Genomic DNA, 15,336 nt, shown 5'->3' on the forward strand with positions numbered 1-15,336 from the left:
AGCCAGCAGTGGTATCTAGCCACTTTGCTTTGCTTTCATGTCTTTATTTTCGTGGGTACTTTCTATGTATGACAAGTGATTCTTGTTTTCTACATACGGGAGCCATAGAAAGTTTTCCATTTAAATACATTTCTTTAATTAAAATGCTGTGTCTAGTTGGAGGAAAATATTAAGGAAACATGAGCCCTGTGGTATGTGGCTATAGGAACATTTGTGAAAGTAGGTTATGAATGCCTGGAGTTTGGGGAATACTAAAAATAGGAGCTGCAGCTCAGGGCTGGGGTAGCAGGCATGTCATAAAGTCATTCTCTGACTCAGTCCCCTCACCTCTCTGGGCCTTAATTTTTCTCATCTGTAAAATGGGACCGGTAAGAGCTACTCCGGATCAAAGAGATGTGAAAACACCTTGAGAATAGAAAGGCTCTGATCGTGGTGTTCCTTGATCCCTCAGAGCAGAAACTCAGGGTTCAAAGCCCAGCTTAGCCGAGAGAAGCAAGCCCAGACATTGGACTCAGATAAACCAGAGTTCACATCATGGTTCTGCATGACCTTGAGCAACTCTGTCACCTCCCTGAGCCTTTACTTCTTTAATTTCTTCACTTGTAGATGGGGGATAATAATGAGCTACAGCTAAAATAAAGTCTAAATGAGGGAGAGTGCGAAAACTGCCCAGTGCTGAGCCTGAAACAGAGCCCCTTTCTCCTGTCTGCCTGTTCCTTGGACATCTGCAATACTTGGTCTCGGAGGAGGCTGTGATGAAGAAAATGCAGGTGGAGGGAAGCCCAGTGAGAGAGGTGTTTCTGGGTGGGTAGCAGGAAAGGTTCCGGCCAATCCCATGACATCGCCTTCCCTCAGCAAGTATCCACCGAGCATCTGCTACGTGCCTGATGCTGTCACAGGTGCTGAGGATGCAGCCCCTGGGCAAGGCTGAGGCGTTCCTGCCCTTGGGGAGCTTGCAGTCTAGGTCGGGGGAGACAGACAGTGAACAGCTAATCAAAGCAGAAATACCAGTCATGATTAGTGCTGGGAGGGAAATGGTTGGTGAGATCTGAGGGTGCACGCTAGAGGGCTCTCACCTTACTGGGAGGGCAGGAGAGCTTCCTTGGGAAAGTGCGTTTTGAGCAGGAATAGGAAGAATGAATAGATTAACTCAGTAAAGGGAGAGAAGGAGATCGGGGTGATGAAGAGCATTCCGGGCAGATAGAACAATGAGTACAAAGGCCCCCAGGCCAGAGGTAGCAAGGGGTCTTCTGGAAATGAAAAAAGTTAAAGGTACTGAGTTCACGGTGTGAGGGAGATTTGTGGGCGATGGGGCAAAATGACCAACTGGGCATGATTTTACCTCCCCCCACCTCACCCCGACCCAGGGACTTTTGGCAATGTCTGGAGACATTTTGGTTGTCACAGCCGAGGAAGTACTACTGGGCTGGGGTCCATGGGGTAGAGGCCAGAGATGCTGCAAAACATTCTACAATATACAAGTCAACCCCCTACACCAAAGAATGATCCCACCCCACAACAAAGAATGATCCTGCCCCAATATTGTCAAGAGCTCCAAGACTGAGAAACCCTGGGTTAGATCACTGAGGGCCTTGTGGGACATGGATCTTCATAAAGAAGAACCGTTGTGAGTTTTTAGAGAAGAATTTATTTGTTTAATTTGGATAAGCAACGCATACACACGGTTCAAAAATCAAAAACAATACAAAGAGGTATGCAGTGAGAATTCTTCCCAACCATGCCTTCGATTACCCAGTCACCCAATACATCCCCCGCAAACAGGTATCCACTTTTATTGGTTTCTCGGGTAATCTTCCAGAGTTTCCATAAGCAAATACAAGCAGATACTATATATTTTCTGGTGACTGGTCTCCCTGACAGATACCATTTTATATAGTAACAGGTATTTTTGTAAGGTAGATTTCCATAGGAGGGATTTCTTTCTTTCTTTTTTTTTTAATTCATTTATTTATTTTTGGCTGCGTTGGGTCTTTGTTGCTGCGCGCAGGCTTTTCTCTAGTTGCGTCCACCAGGGACTACTCTTCGTTGCGGTGCACCAGCTTCTCACTGGGATGGCTTCTCGTTGCGGAGCACAGGCTCTAGGTGCGTGGGCTCAGTAGTTGTGGCTCACGGGCTTAGCTGCTCCGCAGCTTGTGGGATCTTCCCGGACCAGGGCTCAAACCCGTGTCCCCTGCATTGGCAGGCGAATTCTCAACCACTGCGCCATCAGGGAAGCCCCATAGGAGGGATTTCTGGGTCAGAGAATAAACACTTTATTTTAATAGATATTGTCGAGTCGTTCTCCATAAGAATTGCACTAATTTGTTCCCCCATTTACAATGTATGAGAGTGTCTGTTTCCATGCAGCAAAGTGGATTTTTGCCAATCTGATAAGAGAAAAATAATTTGCATTTATTTTAGAAGTAATTTTGAGAAACTTTTCATATTGAGGAGCAATATGAAAACTTTTCATATATTCATGGGAGACCCTGGTATTCCCTTTCCTGTGAATTGTTAAACTGTGTGTTTATATCCTTTGTACATTTAAAAAATTGATTGTTGGTCTTGGTTTTATTGATCTCGAGTACTCTTTCTATGTTATAAGATTAGTGCTTATTTTGAGTATGAGTTGCAAATATTTTTTCCTGATATTTTACTTTCCTTATAGTGCTTTCTTCCATGCAGAATTTTTTAGAAACATTTTATGTAGATGAATTTATCAATCTTTTCTTATGTGGCTTCTGAATTTTCAATTACAGTTAGAAAGGTCTTCCCATTATAGGAGTTATAAAAGAATAATTCCATGTTTTCTTCTAGTATTTTAATATTTTTTATGTTTAAATTTTTTATCTATTTGGAGCTTATCCTTAGGGTGCAGTGTAAGGACCCAACCTTGGGGTACAGGTTTGGATCCAACTTTTTTTTTGTTCCAGATGGCCATCCAGTTGTCCTGATACCATTTACTGATGCACAGATGTTTTTAATTTTAATGAAGTCAATTTATCTATTTTTGGTTGCTTGTGCTTTTCGTATCATGTCTAAGAAATATTTGCCTAATCTGAAGCCATGAAAATTTACCCTTATGTTTTCTTTGAAAAAATGTTACAGGTCTAGCTCTTCTTCTATTTAGGTCTTTGATCCATTTTGAGTTAAATTTTGTATGTGGTATGAGGTAGGGGTCCATGTTCATCCTCTTGCATGTGGCTATCCAGTTGTCTTAGCACCATTTGATGAAAGACTATTCTTTCCCCATTGAATGGTGTTGGTACCCTTATCAAAAATCAATTGACCATAGAAATGTGGGTTTATTTCTGGACTCTCAATTCGATTCCATTGATCTGTATGTCTAACATCAATGACTGAATAGGTCATCTTTTCTACACCAAGCTGGGATACCAACTTTATCATAGATTAAATCCCCATTTATGGTTTTGTCTATTTCTGGACTTTCTATTTTATTTCCTTGGTTTGTCTGTTTATTCATGAGTCTGTTTGACCCCCTAGAGGATTTTAAACCTGGGAGCCATATGATCAGATTCACATTTTTAAAAGACTATCCAGGCTATAAGTGGGCAGAACAGATTTTAGAAAGGGAACATAGAGGCAGGCAGACCACTCAGCAGGCTGTTGCAGAGTCTCCAAAACAGAGATAGTGAGACCTGGCCAGATGGTGGTGGGGTAGGTGAGACGTTAGTTAGACTGCAGTGGCCACTCCTAACCTCCCCACTTTCTGTTTCAGGGGCTGGAGGAAGAAGAAATCTGAGATCAGAAGTGATGCAGAAAATAGGGCTCGAGCCATGATTCAGGAGGAATTCCAGAACCTGGGGCCCATCAAGTACGTGGCACAGAGGTCCTCAGGGTGGGGAGAGAGCCAGGTACTAGACTTTCAGGAGAGCTACCTCTTGGCTTAATCCCTGACCCCCTTGGAGACTGAGTCCCAAGGGGATTTCAGGACCAGTGGCCTGGGAGCCTAGAGATGGAGGGTAGGGAGATGACTTACACAGTCAGCTCTTGCCCTGTCACTGGGGTAGATACCCTGAGGACCAGTAAGCCTCTCAGGTTGAACTTGGAGGGGGAACCTGTCACCTTCCTGCCTAACGCACACTTTCCTTCCTGGTTCATGGAATACCTGATGCTGCCTTGGGTGGCTTCCAGAACCTTGTTTAGCGCGTATTTCTCACATAGTGAAAATAACTAAGAGTTAGCAGGCCTTCACACAAGGTCTGACTCTGCCACTAATTTCTTGTGTAGCCTTGGGCAAGGCACTAACCCTCTCTGGGCCCTGCTCCCTGATCTGTGAAATGGGCACATTGGGTAGATATTTGCTCCAACATTCAGGGATTCTCTCTTTCTGCCTCTGTCTACCCCTCTCTCCACGTCTGTCCCTCTCTGTCTGTCCCCCTCTGTATGTGTGACTGTTCCTCTCTCTTGGCCTAACTCTGTTTCTGTCAGTTTCCTTTCTCTCTGCTTTTCTGACTCTGTCTCTGTTTCACTTTCTTTTCCTCTCTGGATTGTCCCTAGGACTCTGGGAAATTCCCAGTGGGAAGGATATGAATGGTTTGTGGGGAGGGGTGCCTGATGCTCACGAAGGATCCTAGGGCAGCGTGGGAGCCCCAGGAAAGGAATCACTTACACCTGGGACACCACTCCCCACACTCTCGGGACCACCTGGGGAGTGAACTACTTCCAGCTTTCAGAGGTAGGGCCTGGCCCAGTCACACCCAGTGGGCCCCTGCCCGAGGGCTTCCTGTGCTGTGGTCCGGCCACAGCCCACGGTCACCATGGTGTCTGCATCTCTGTGCCACAGGTTTGCTGAACAGGCCGTGTTCATCCTTTTCTGCATATTCGCCATCCTCCTCTTCTCCCGGGACCCGAAGTTCATCCCTGGCTGGGCCAGCCTCTTCACCCCTGGGTGAGACTCTGGGGACCCATGGGATGGAGTTCAACAGGGAAGACTCGGGGCTGGGCCGCCAGAGCTGAGGAGGCAGTGCAGCTGGGGAGAACTGGGCTAGGTTTCCACCTTTCATCCTGTGTAATTATTAACAGTTCCTTCTTTTGCCCTCAAAAGAGTTTAGGTTTGGATGATAAAACATTTAGGGTCTCATGTGTTACGAGCTTTGCGTTTGGAATCAGACAGAACTGGGTTCGAATGCCAGCTCCGCCACTTACAAACTGTGCAACCCTGAGCACATCATTCATTCATTCATTCACTCAAACAACTTTTATTGAGCACCTATTTTGTGTTAAACATTACGCCAGAGCTGGGGACAGAGATAAAAACAAATAGACAACAAAATAACTGCAAATTGTAATGAGTGCTATGAAAGGAGGAGTGAGAGGGTTATATTATAAAAGAATGGAGTGGGGGGCATTGACTTTGGATAGTTCTGGAAAGAACCAAAATTTAGGAAGAGTAAAAATTAAAGACACACTGGGAATATCTACTAAAAGCTTGAGGTGGAAATCAACATTTGAAGAACTGAAAGAAGCCCAGTGTAACCAGGGCCTGGTGGGAGGGAGGAAAATTGGCAGACATGTGACTGGAAGGGCAGGTGAGGACCAGACCATGAAGGGTCTTGTTGGACATGCTAAGAATTTTGGTCTTGTTTTTTTTTTTTTTTTTTATGGGAGATCAGTAGCAAGCTATTGGAGGGTTTTAAGGCACTTAACCTCTCTGTGCTTCAGCGTTCTCATCTGTAAAATGGCGTTGTAAATAGTCCAATTTTCATTGAATTGTTATAAGGAGCAGTGAGTTAATACATGTCAAGTGATTAGAAGGGCACCTAGAAAGAACTCAATCAAATGTTAGCTGTATTTATTAGGGAATGGATAGTGGGGGCAAAATATAGGTGGGGAGAACAGTTAGGAGCTATACCACCACCTAGATGATCCCAGCGGTTGTCAAACCAAGGCTCATGGACCAAATCTGGTCCACCGCTTGTTTTTGAATTTTTTAAAATGTTTTTAAGTGGCTAGGGGAAAGTCAAAAGACAAATAACATTTTGTGGCACATGAACATTATATGAAATTCAAATTTCAGTATCTACAAATAAAGTTTTATTGGAACACAGCCGCACCTATTCATTTACGTATTGTCTGTGGCTGTTTTCGTATTGTGTGCCCTTTATAGGAGATGTTTACTGAACCCTGGTTGAGGACGAAGGCTTCGATGGCTTGAATGAAAGTGGTGGCAATGGAGATGGAGCGGACAAGATATGTTTCAAAGTTGGAAATGATAGGACTTGCTACTGGGTGGGATTTGGGGGCATGAGGGAAAGGAGTACCTGCATAGGTGGGTAGTTGGAGAATAACATTTCTTTAGGGGGTTGGGGGTGGTTTATCAACAATTCCATTTTGGAGTTGTTTTAGACGTGTCAAGTCTAGAATGCCTTTCAAATACTGTAAAGGGTAGTTGGATGCGCAAGCCTGAAGCTCAGAGGAGTCAGGTTGCAGATATAAATCTGGGGGTCACCATATAAATTTCCAATTTAAATCCCTAGGAATTGATGGGCTCAGCCAGGGAAAGCATATAGAAGCGTAGAGAAGACTCTGAGGAACCCCAACATTTAGGAGCTGGGTAGAGAATGATCCCATTAGAGAAAATGGAGAAGAGGCAGTCAGCGAGGTAGGGGGAAAACACTGGAGTAACGGACTAGCGCAGGCCAAGAGAGGGAAGTGTTTAAGGAAAGAGTGAGTGGGCAAATGTGTCAAATTCTGGTGTGAGTTAGAACACGATTAGATGGAAGATATGTCCTCTGGATTTGGCGAGCTCTGATGATTTTGATCAGCACCATCCAACAGAGATGTAATGTGAACCACAAATGTAACTTAAAATTTTTTAGTAGTCACATACAAAAGTAAAAAAAAAAAAAAAAAATGAAATTAATTTGAATAATGTATTTTATTTAACACTATATCATTTCAATATGTAATCCATATAATAAATTATTGTTGAGCTAGTTTACAGTCTTTTTTCCACACTAAATCTTCAAAATCTGATGTGTGTTCTACACTTGCCACATTTAGTCTTGTCACATTTCAAGTGTCCACTAGACACATGTGGCTCATGGCGACCATACTGGATAGAGCAGCCCTACACACTTCACCCTCTGAGCCTCAGACTCCCCCCACCCCTGGTAAAATGGGGGATATACGTTCCAATTTCATGAGGGTTCTTATGAGGAAGAAACAATATAATATCATGGAGCCAAAAGAAGTGGCTCTTATTACCATTCTTCTATTTTTCCAAAATGTAGGTACTTTGGGTTTGTTTTCAAATGAAAACTGGTGTTATAAACATTCCAACAATAGTGAAAATCACTTAGAACCTCAGTCTCCAGTTCTGATGTACGTCTTTTTTCTGACTTTAAAAATGCCTGTCTGGGAACTGTTCTACATCTTGATCGCATTGGTGGTTACAGGACCATATACATTAGTCAAAACTCATTGAACTATATCCTTAAAATGGGTGCATTTTATGGCATGTTAATTATACCTCAATACAACTAATTTCAAAACACATGCAAACTCACTAAAAAGAAGCCTAGCAAACACAAGAATTTTTTAAACAGAAATGTGATTACAGTAAACGTAGTATTTGTTGTTTTTTTAACTTTTTATTGTATATTGGAGTAGAGTTGATTAATGATGTTGTGATAGTTTCAGGTGTACAGCAAAGTGATTCAGTTATACATATACATGAAACATAGTATTTGTGATCTGCTTTTTTCTTTATTGTTTAGTTACAAAATTATGCTCATTATAAAAAACTCAAACAATGCTAAATTGAAAAAGTAAAAGTTAGTTTTCCTTCATTCCCCAGAGATTATCACAACTAACAGTTTGATGTATAACATTTCAGATACACACACACACAACCCGTATTAATACATAGACACATACATATATGTTTACATATAACAAAAAAATGGAAAATACAATAATATGCTCATAGACAACTTGCTATTTCTGACCTACTTCATTCTTTTTAAACAGTGCATTGTAGTCTATAGAATGGGCACATCTTAATTTATTTAACCAATTCCTTTTTGGATCGTGTCCAATACTGCAAATAAAAACTTGCTTTTTGTTTTTTTAATTTACAAGGTAACTTGGTTGTATTTCCATGTCAAATGTAACAATTGATATTATCTTTTATCCTTTTTGTGAACAGCTGAGGGGTATTTCATTATATATATTGTAATACACAATATATTTAAACATGTCCCTGCTAAAAATCCTCCATTTTTTCTAATCTTGTCAATAATGAACATCCCGGTACATAATCTGTGTACAAGAGCCCAATTATTTCCTGAGGATAAATTCCTAGAGGTACAACAACTGGATTAAGGGGTATTCACATGTAAAGTTTTGAAATGTATTGCCAGCAAGTGTTTCTCAACATCCTCATTAGATATTATCACCCTTTTCACGTTTTGCCTGTCTGTTAGCATGTGTTTTGATCTGTATTTCTCTATTACAGTGATATTGACCATCTTTTCCAGTTTCTTGGCTGTTTGAATACTCTTATTCCCAAATATGTGGGCTGAAAGCCCTTTTGTTGGCACTTGGCTCTGTGCTTCATTGAACTTGGAGCCAGATGTATCTGAGTTCAAGGCCATCTCCTCTACAGACTATGGTCTGGCCCTGAGCAAGTTGCTATTGCTCTTGGAGCCTCAGATTCCTCATCTGAAATGGAAGATGCCTGCCCTCAAGGGCTGTTTCTGAGACTTCTGTGGGCTTAATGTCTCCATAGGACATGTTGTGGATCCTTGCAAGGTGGTAGTGAGGTTTTGAGGGGCTATGAGGTGGGCTCCATCTGGGCTCTGCTGGTGTGAATGGGCTGCAGCTCCATGTACTAAGCTGCCCATCCCAGGAGGAATGCAAGCAGGAGCTGAGCAAATACATACAGGGCTGTTACAGGAGCCCCGGTTATGGTGATGCATGGGGGTACCATAGACCCCAACCTTCTGTGGCTCTCAGATTCTCCCCTCTTTGATCAAGTCCCTCTTCCTAGGGTCCTTGAAATGGGAGGATAAACATTTGTTTGGCTCAAGCAGAGTCTAAATGCCCCAGGGAGCAGTGGATAAAGAGCTTCTGCATCCACGGGTGGTTGCATCCCTGCTGATTGCAGTGCAGAACAGAATCCGGTGGCCTCCAACAATGTCCCCTTCACTGTGGCCTAATTCCCTTCGACAAATCCTCATTTGCAAATCTGCCAAACCTTGGCCTGCTGAGATGCCCAGGGTCACATGCTTTGGGGCCTTGTCATTGTAGGTTTATTTCTGATGCTGTCACTGGCGTGTCCATTGTCACCATCTTGTTCTTCTTCCCGTCCCAAAAGCCATCTCTCAAGTGGTGGTTTGACTTTAAAGGTAAGGTGGGCAAGGCTGGGGTGTCGGTGGCCTGGAGCGTGGTAATCAGTGGCCTGAAGGCGGGGCCCTCCTGGGACTGACAGCCCTATCGTACTAATCACGTGGTGCTGCTTCTTCCCTTTCCCTGTCTGAGCATTTACCATGTCTGGGTACTCAGTGCTGCCAGAGGTGACAGTCCAGGGCAGGGATTAGCAATTATAGTCCATGGGCCAAATCCAGCTGGCTGGCTGTTTTTATACAGCCTGTGAGCTAAGAATAATGGCTTCCACATTCTTAAAATGGTTGAAAAGAATCAAAAGAAAAATATTTCATGACTTGTGAACGTGGCATGAAATTCAAATTTGTGTCCACAAATAAAATGTTTTTAATTTCTTCAATAAGAGGTTTGCGGACATCTATTAATATTTTCTTTAGTCATATAAGTACCTATACAATAGCCTCGACTTTGCCCAGAAAAACTCTGGGCCCAAAGCAGGAGTTGCGAGTCAGTTGCCCAAGGGCCCAGAGATGAAAACCGCAAGCTGGGTTTAAACGGATAGCAAGTGGTGGGGGAACTGAGGCAAAACTGGCTATAGGCATTCAGATTCAGCCTCAGGGAATCACTGAGCCCTCCACACCAAACTGCCTGTAGGCTGGCCTTCAGATCACCAATCTGAGACCCCACCGGAATTCCAGCCGGTGTCTGCAGAGGAAGGTGCCAACACCTGCCACCTGTGACAGAGGCTGTGACTGGCCCATCTCCATCTGGGGCAGTGGGATGAGCTCTGGACCAGGAGTCAGGAACTAGGGGGTCGTAATCCAACTATCTTCTATTGTTGGAAAAATATAGCGTATTACACAGGACAGCTCCAGTTTCCAGGAGGAGTGGGGTTTTGTGTGTGTGCAGTACGGCATACGGACCAGTAGGGAGCCGATTTCCCAGGGACGCACAGACAGTTACTGTAGCAGAGGTGGACCTCGAGGAGGCTAGCCCTGGGTCCAAGGGGGCTTAGGCTGTGGCCCCTGAGGCTCTGCCACTGAACGGGGTTCAGTTATTCTCTTCCTCTCTGCTTCTCTGTCTTGCGGCCAGCCGGCATTCCTCACCATCCACTCTTGGTATCATTTCTTGGTCTGTTCAGAGTTTTTACTGCTTCTGAGTTTTGGCATCTTGGTGGCTTCTGCTTCATCCTAGTTGCCGCTTCACTGTAACTCCTGTTCCCTGGTGGAGTGGCGCCCTCTCCTTCACAGTACCTAATCTCACCGCTCCTGCTACTTCCTGCCTCCTGTTTCTGTCTCTCGAAGCATCGAGCCCCACACACCTTCTGCTTCCTTGTAGCAGCTACTCTCTTAAAGGGTTTACTCCTTCTCTACGTGTGTCTGCTCCCTCCGAGCCACTGCCTCCTCACGGTACCTATTTCCTCATACGTTCTGCTTCCTCAGAACTCAGCCCATTCACGGCCTCCATATCACCCGGCCCTCTCTCTCTGTCCGCTCTTGCATCTTCAGTTATCACTTCTCTTCACCGAGTTGTCTCTCTACTTCCTACTGATGCTTCTGAGAGTCAGAAACTGCTTGGTCCAGCTTGTTCTTATAAAAGCAGATTGCTTCCTACTGTGTCACCTCGTAGCGTCAGAGTTTCCTGGCCAGCCTGTGGCCTGGCTGCTCTAGATCAGGTACCCAGCCATGGTTCTGTCACCTGTGGGTGGGCTTATAAGGCCCAAAGCTTCCTCTCAGCTGGGACTGTGGGGAGGGCACTATGGCATAGATGTGCGGAATCCCAGCTGTGTTACGAATTTGCTGGGTGACCTTGAGAAAGTTCCTATACCCTCTGGGCCTTGCTTTCCCAGTTAGGAAGTGAGTGGGGCCCTTAGTCACTTTTCACCCCTGGCTTTAGCAGTTCTCTAGGACATATCCAAACTCAAACGCCACATAACATTTTTGTGTGCCGCTGATTGGATGCAGGAGAATGTGTTTGGTGAAACTTGGCCCTCCCTGTCCATCTCTGCTTTCACATTTTTGAAACAGAGGACAGTTTCTGTATTACAAGGAAAACAGCAGCAGAGGATGATCGTAATTGGCAAGACCTTCAGTGTCAGAGCCTGGTGGGATCTGTGGAAAACAGCCAAGCCAATGTCCAAATAAAGGGGGCAGCTGATACTCAGTCTCCCCTGACTGTCACTGTGTAGGAAAGCATGACTAGTTTTGCCAGATTTGCTGATTTTTTAAGAGAAGCAAAGAATCTGGAATTTTATGAAATCTCCCTGATTTTAAACTTTGGCAACTAACACTGGAAAACGAATACTACGTGGGCCCATCCAGTAGTGTTAAAACACATCTCTAGGTTGGATCTGGCCCATGGACTGTAGCATCCTGCCTCAGCTGAGGGTTCTTTGAACTGGAGTTTTCAGTGTTGCCCAGTGGGTGGGGAGAGGGAATTCCATCTGCACTGCCCATCCTTCGGCAACCAGTGGGTCCGTGCAGACTTGGCTGAAATGATACTTTCTAGTACTCAACACCCATGTCTTACAGGCAGCCTTAGAGAGTGGTCAGTCAGTTTCCACGGAGAGAAAGTGACTTGATCAAGGTCACACAGCTAGGTAAAAAGAGACAGGAGGTGGAACCCAGACATTCAAGCCAACCTTGATTTTCTTCTCTTACCCACTGTCTTCCATTCTTCTATGGATCTGAGTTGCACTTGCAACTCCCTTTATGGTCAGTCAGCAAGTATTGATGCTCTGCCCACTATGTGCCAGGCATTGTGCTTGTGGTTGAACAATAATGATGGTGATGATGATGATGATGATGTTGATGATGAGGATGATGTTGATGATGATGATGAGGATGATGTGGATGATGATGTGGATGGTGAGGAGGAGGAAGAGGAGGTGGAGGGTGTTGTTGATGAGGAGGAGGAGGATAATGTGGATGATGATGATGATGATGTGGATGATGAGGATGATGTTGTTGATGGTGATGATGATGATGATGTGGATGATGTGGATGATGATGATGATGATGTGGATGATGAGGATGATGTTGATGATGATGATGATGTGGATGGTGTGGATGATGATGATGATGTGGATGATGAGGATGATGTTGATGATGATGATGATGTGGATGGTGATGAGGATGAGGATGATGATGATGATGAGGATGGTGATGAGGATGAGGATGATGATGATGAGGATGATGATGTTGATGATGATGAGGATGATGATGTGGATGGTGAGGAGGAGGAAGAGGAGGTGGAGGGTGTTGTTGATGAGGAGGAGAATGATGTGGATGATGATGATGAGGATGATGTGGGTGATTATGAGGATGATGTTGATGATGATGATGATGATGATGATGATGATGTGGATGGTGATGTGGATGGCGAGGAGGAGGAAGAGGAGGTGGAGGGTGTTGTTGATGATGATGAGGAGGAGGATGTGGATGATGATGATGATGATGATGTGGATGATGATGATGATGATGATGTGGATGATGATGATGATGTGGATGATGTGGATGATGATGATGATGATGATGTGGATGATGAGTATGATGATGTGGATGACGATGTGGATGGCGAGGAGGAGGAAGAGGAGGTGGAGGGTTTTGTTGATGAGGAGGAGGAGGATGACCACCATGTGGATTGTGACAGCTTCCACTTCCTCTTTGCCCAACAAGCTCTTCCTCCAGATATCTGCATGGCTCACTCCATCACTCTATTCAGACTCTGTCCTAATGTCACCTCCCCAGAGAAGCCTTCTCTGACTACACCATCTATAAAAGCACCCCTCCTTTGTCACTCTGTCCCTTTCCTGTATTTTCTTTTTCTTCATAGCACATAAAATGTCCCAACATTATACGTTTATTGATTTATCACCTGCCTCACTTATTGGAATGTAAGTTTTCCAATGGGCAGGACTTTGTTTTCACCACTCCCGTATCCCCAGTGTCTAGAAGAGTGCTCGACACATGGTAGGTCCCCAATATACACTTGTTAAATAAATGACCAAGGACTTGCTCTGGGCCACATCCTGTGCTGAGCCCTTTGCATATATGGGCCCGTGTCATCTTCCCAACTGGCCTCTGAGAAGGTACTGTTGCTCCCTTTTGCAGATGGGGACACTGAGCCTCAGAGAGGTGGAGCCACTAGCGCAAGTCACATAGCCGAATGGCAGAGCCAGGGTTGAATTCTAGTTCCACCTCAAAGCCTGTGCTTTCAGCTACTGCTCTAGAAGGCAGCTGGCATAACGTGGAAGTGAGAAATTTAGACAGAGGCTGCACTTATGAGAAACAGTGACAAGGGCATGGTTGGATGGGAAAATAATAAAGGCAATAACAGCTAACGTTAACGGTAATGACCATATGGTGAGCCGTCTTATAAGCGCTCACCACTTAACTCACTTAACCTGCATTATGTTAAACTCATCTCAGGGCCTTCTGCCTCCCCTGTCCGACCCTGTAAAGTGAGTCACTTTACTTTTTCAGACCTTGGCTGTCTCTTTTAATGAAATGCTATTTTATCGCCTGAAGGCAGAGGGCTGGGCCTCCTGACATCTCCAGCTGCCTCTTCTAGTTCTGCACTTAAATCATACATTATATTTGGCCCAAGAATCCCCTGGCGGTGTGTGACATCGGAACCGCGTGGCTACACCCAAGGGCTGCAAATTATCTAGGAGGGCCTTTATTAAGTAGCTTTGATTGTCTTTATTATCCAATTATTAACTTTTGTTTTAGAAAACCACGGTGTAAAATTTTGAAAAACACTGAAAAGGGGAAACAAAATATCAATGGGTACTTAACCAGGAACTGTCCTGACAGAGGGCGAACTGCTGTGAATGGGCCAGACCCATCCTCCTCCAGAGAGGCCGCTGGCAGCCCACGGTGAAGAGTGCCAGTTCAAGAGTGCTTATTCGGCACCAGGCACTGGGCTGTGTGTGTTGAATATATTATTCGACAAGTACTTATGGAGTGACTTCCAGGTGTCAGGCAGGGACACTGGGATACGGCTGCAAACTAAACAGAAACGTCCCTCCACTCACAGCTCCCTCGTTGCTTCATCAGTGCCCACAAGAACCCCCAGGTACTATTATTGTGTCAGGTATTGGCTGAGGGTATGGGGGCTTAGAGGCAAGGTCACGTTTCAAGGGCACACAGTGAGCCAGGGTCCAGGAGGATGCTCTCAATGCAGGGATGACAAACTATAGCCCGTGGGCCAAATCGGGCTGCCACCCACTCTGTAAATAGAATTTCATGGAAACACTGACACACCCACGTGTATCCATTTTGTCTGTGGCGCTTTCATGCTACCGTGGCAGCCTTGCTGCAACAGAGGCCCACAAAGCCTAAATTAGTCACTCTCCAGCTCGCTACAGAGGACATTTGCCGACCCCTTATTCTAACTACTGCAGACATGGCTGCTTTTGAAGAAATACAAATCATCCTGTACTTCCATGGACCAAACATTCCCTTGGTTTCTATTCTCCTGCATTCCCTTCCTCTTTTTTCCCCTCTCTGTACACCGTCAGTTACAAAGAGGGCCTTTTCTCTTGTAAATGAGGGTGAAAGTAGTACTTACCCAGAAGGGCTGTTACGAGATTTAAAGGATGTTCTGCGTGTGGACTGCCCAGTTCCAGAAGATTCTCAAGCTGCATTCTGAGTAGAGCAGACGCCCCAAATCAGACGCTGGAGCCAGATTGTGGCTTCCTGGAGACCCCTGAGTGTCCCCACCAAGATGGGGCTGCTGGGGCCGGTATCCCCTCCTCCGGCTGACTGTCCTGAATGTGTGTTTGGTCCGCTCCCTGCCCCGGGGGGAAGGGTGTCCCCTCCCAGGCTAAGTGCCTTCTCTCTGCCCAGCTCCCAACACAGAGACAGAGCCCTTGCTGACGTGGAAGAAGGCTCAGGACACGGTGCCCTGGAACATCATCCTTCTCCTGGGAGGGGGCTTCGCCATGGCCAAAGGCTGTGAGGTAAGAGCAGCAAGCGGGCT

The 15,336-nt window shown here is 45.1% G+C and overlaps 1 protein-coding gene across 8 annotated transcripts in view; it reads left to right on the top strand.

The window, feature by feature from the left end:
- SLC13A3 (solute carrier family 13 member 3) overlaps positions 1-15,336 on the top strand; it is a 95,006-nt gene that overhangs the window by 64,805 nt on the left and 14,865 nt on the right. For all 8 annotated transcript variants that reach the window (XM_082431402.1, XM_082431400.1, XM_082431403.1 and 5 more), the window contains 4 exons: positions 3,740-3,835; positions 4,808-4,912; positions 9,277-9,374; positions 15,204-15,316. In XM_082431402.1, coding sequence (XP_082287528.1) covers positions 3,740-3,835; positions 4,808-4,912; positions 9,277-9,374; positions 15,204-15,316 — 412 coding nt within the window. The remainder of the gene's footprint in view (positions 1-3,739; positions 3,836-4,807; positions 4,913-9,276; positions 9,375-15,203; positions 15,317-15,336) is intronic.

The sequence above is a fragment of the Balaenoptera physalus genome (assembly GCF_965194825.1).
Source record: "Balaenoptera physalus genome assembly, chromosome: 16".
NCBI lineage: Eukaryota > Metazoa > Chordata > Mammalia > Artiodactyla > Balaenopteridae > Balaenoptera > Balaenoptera physalus.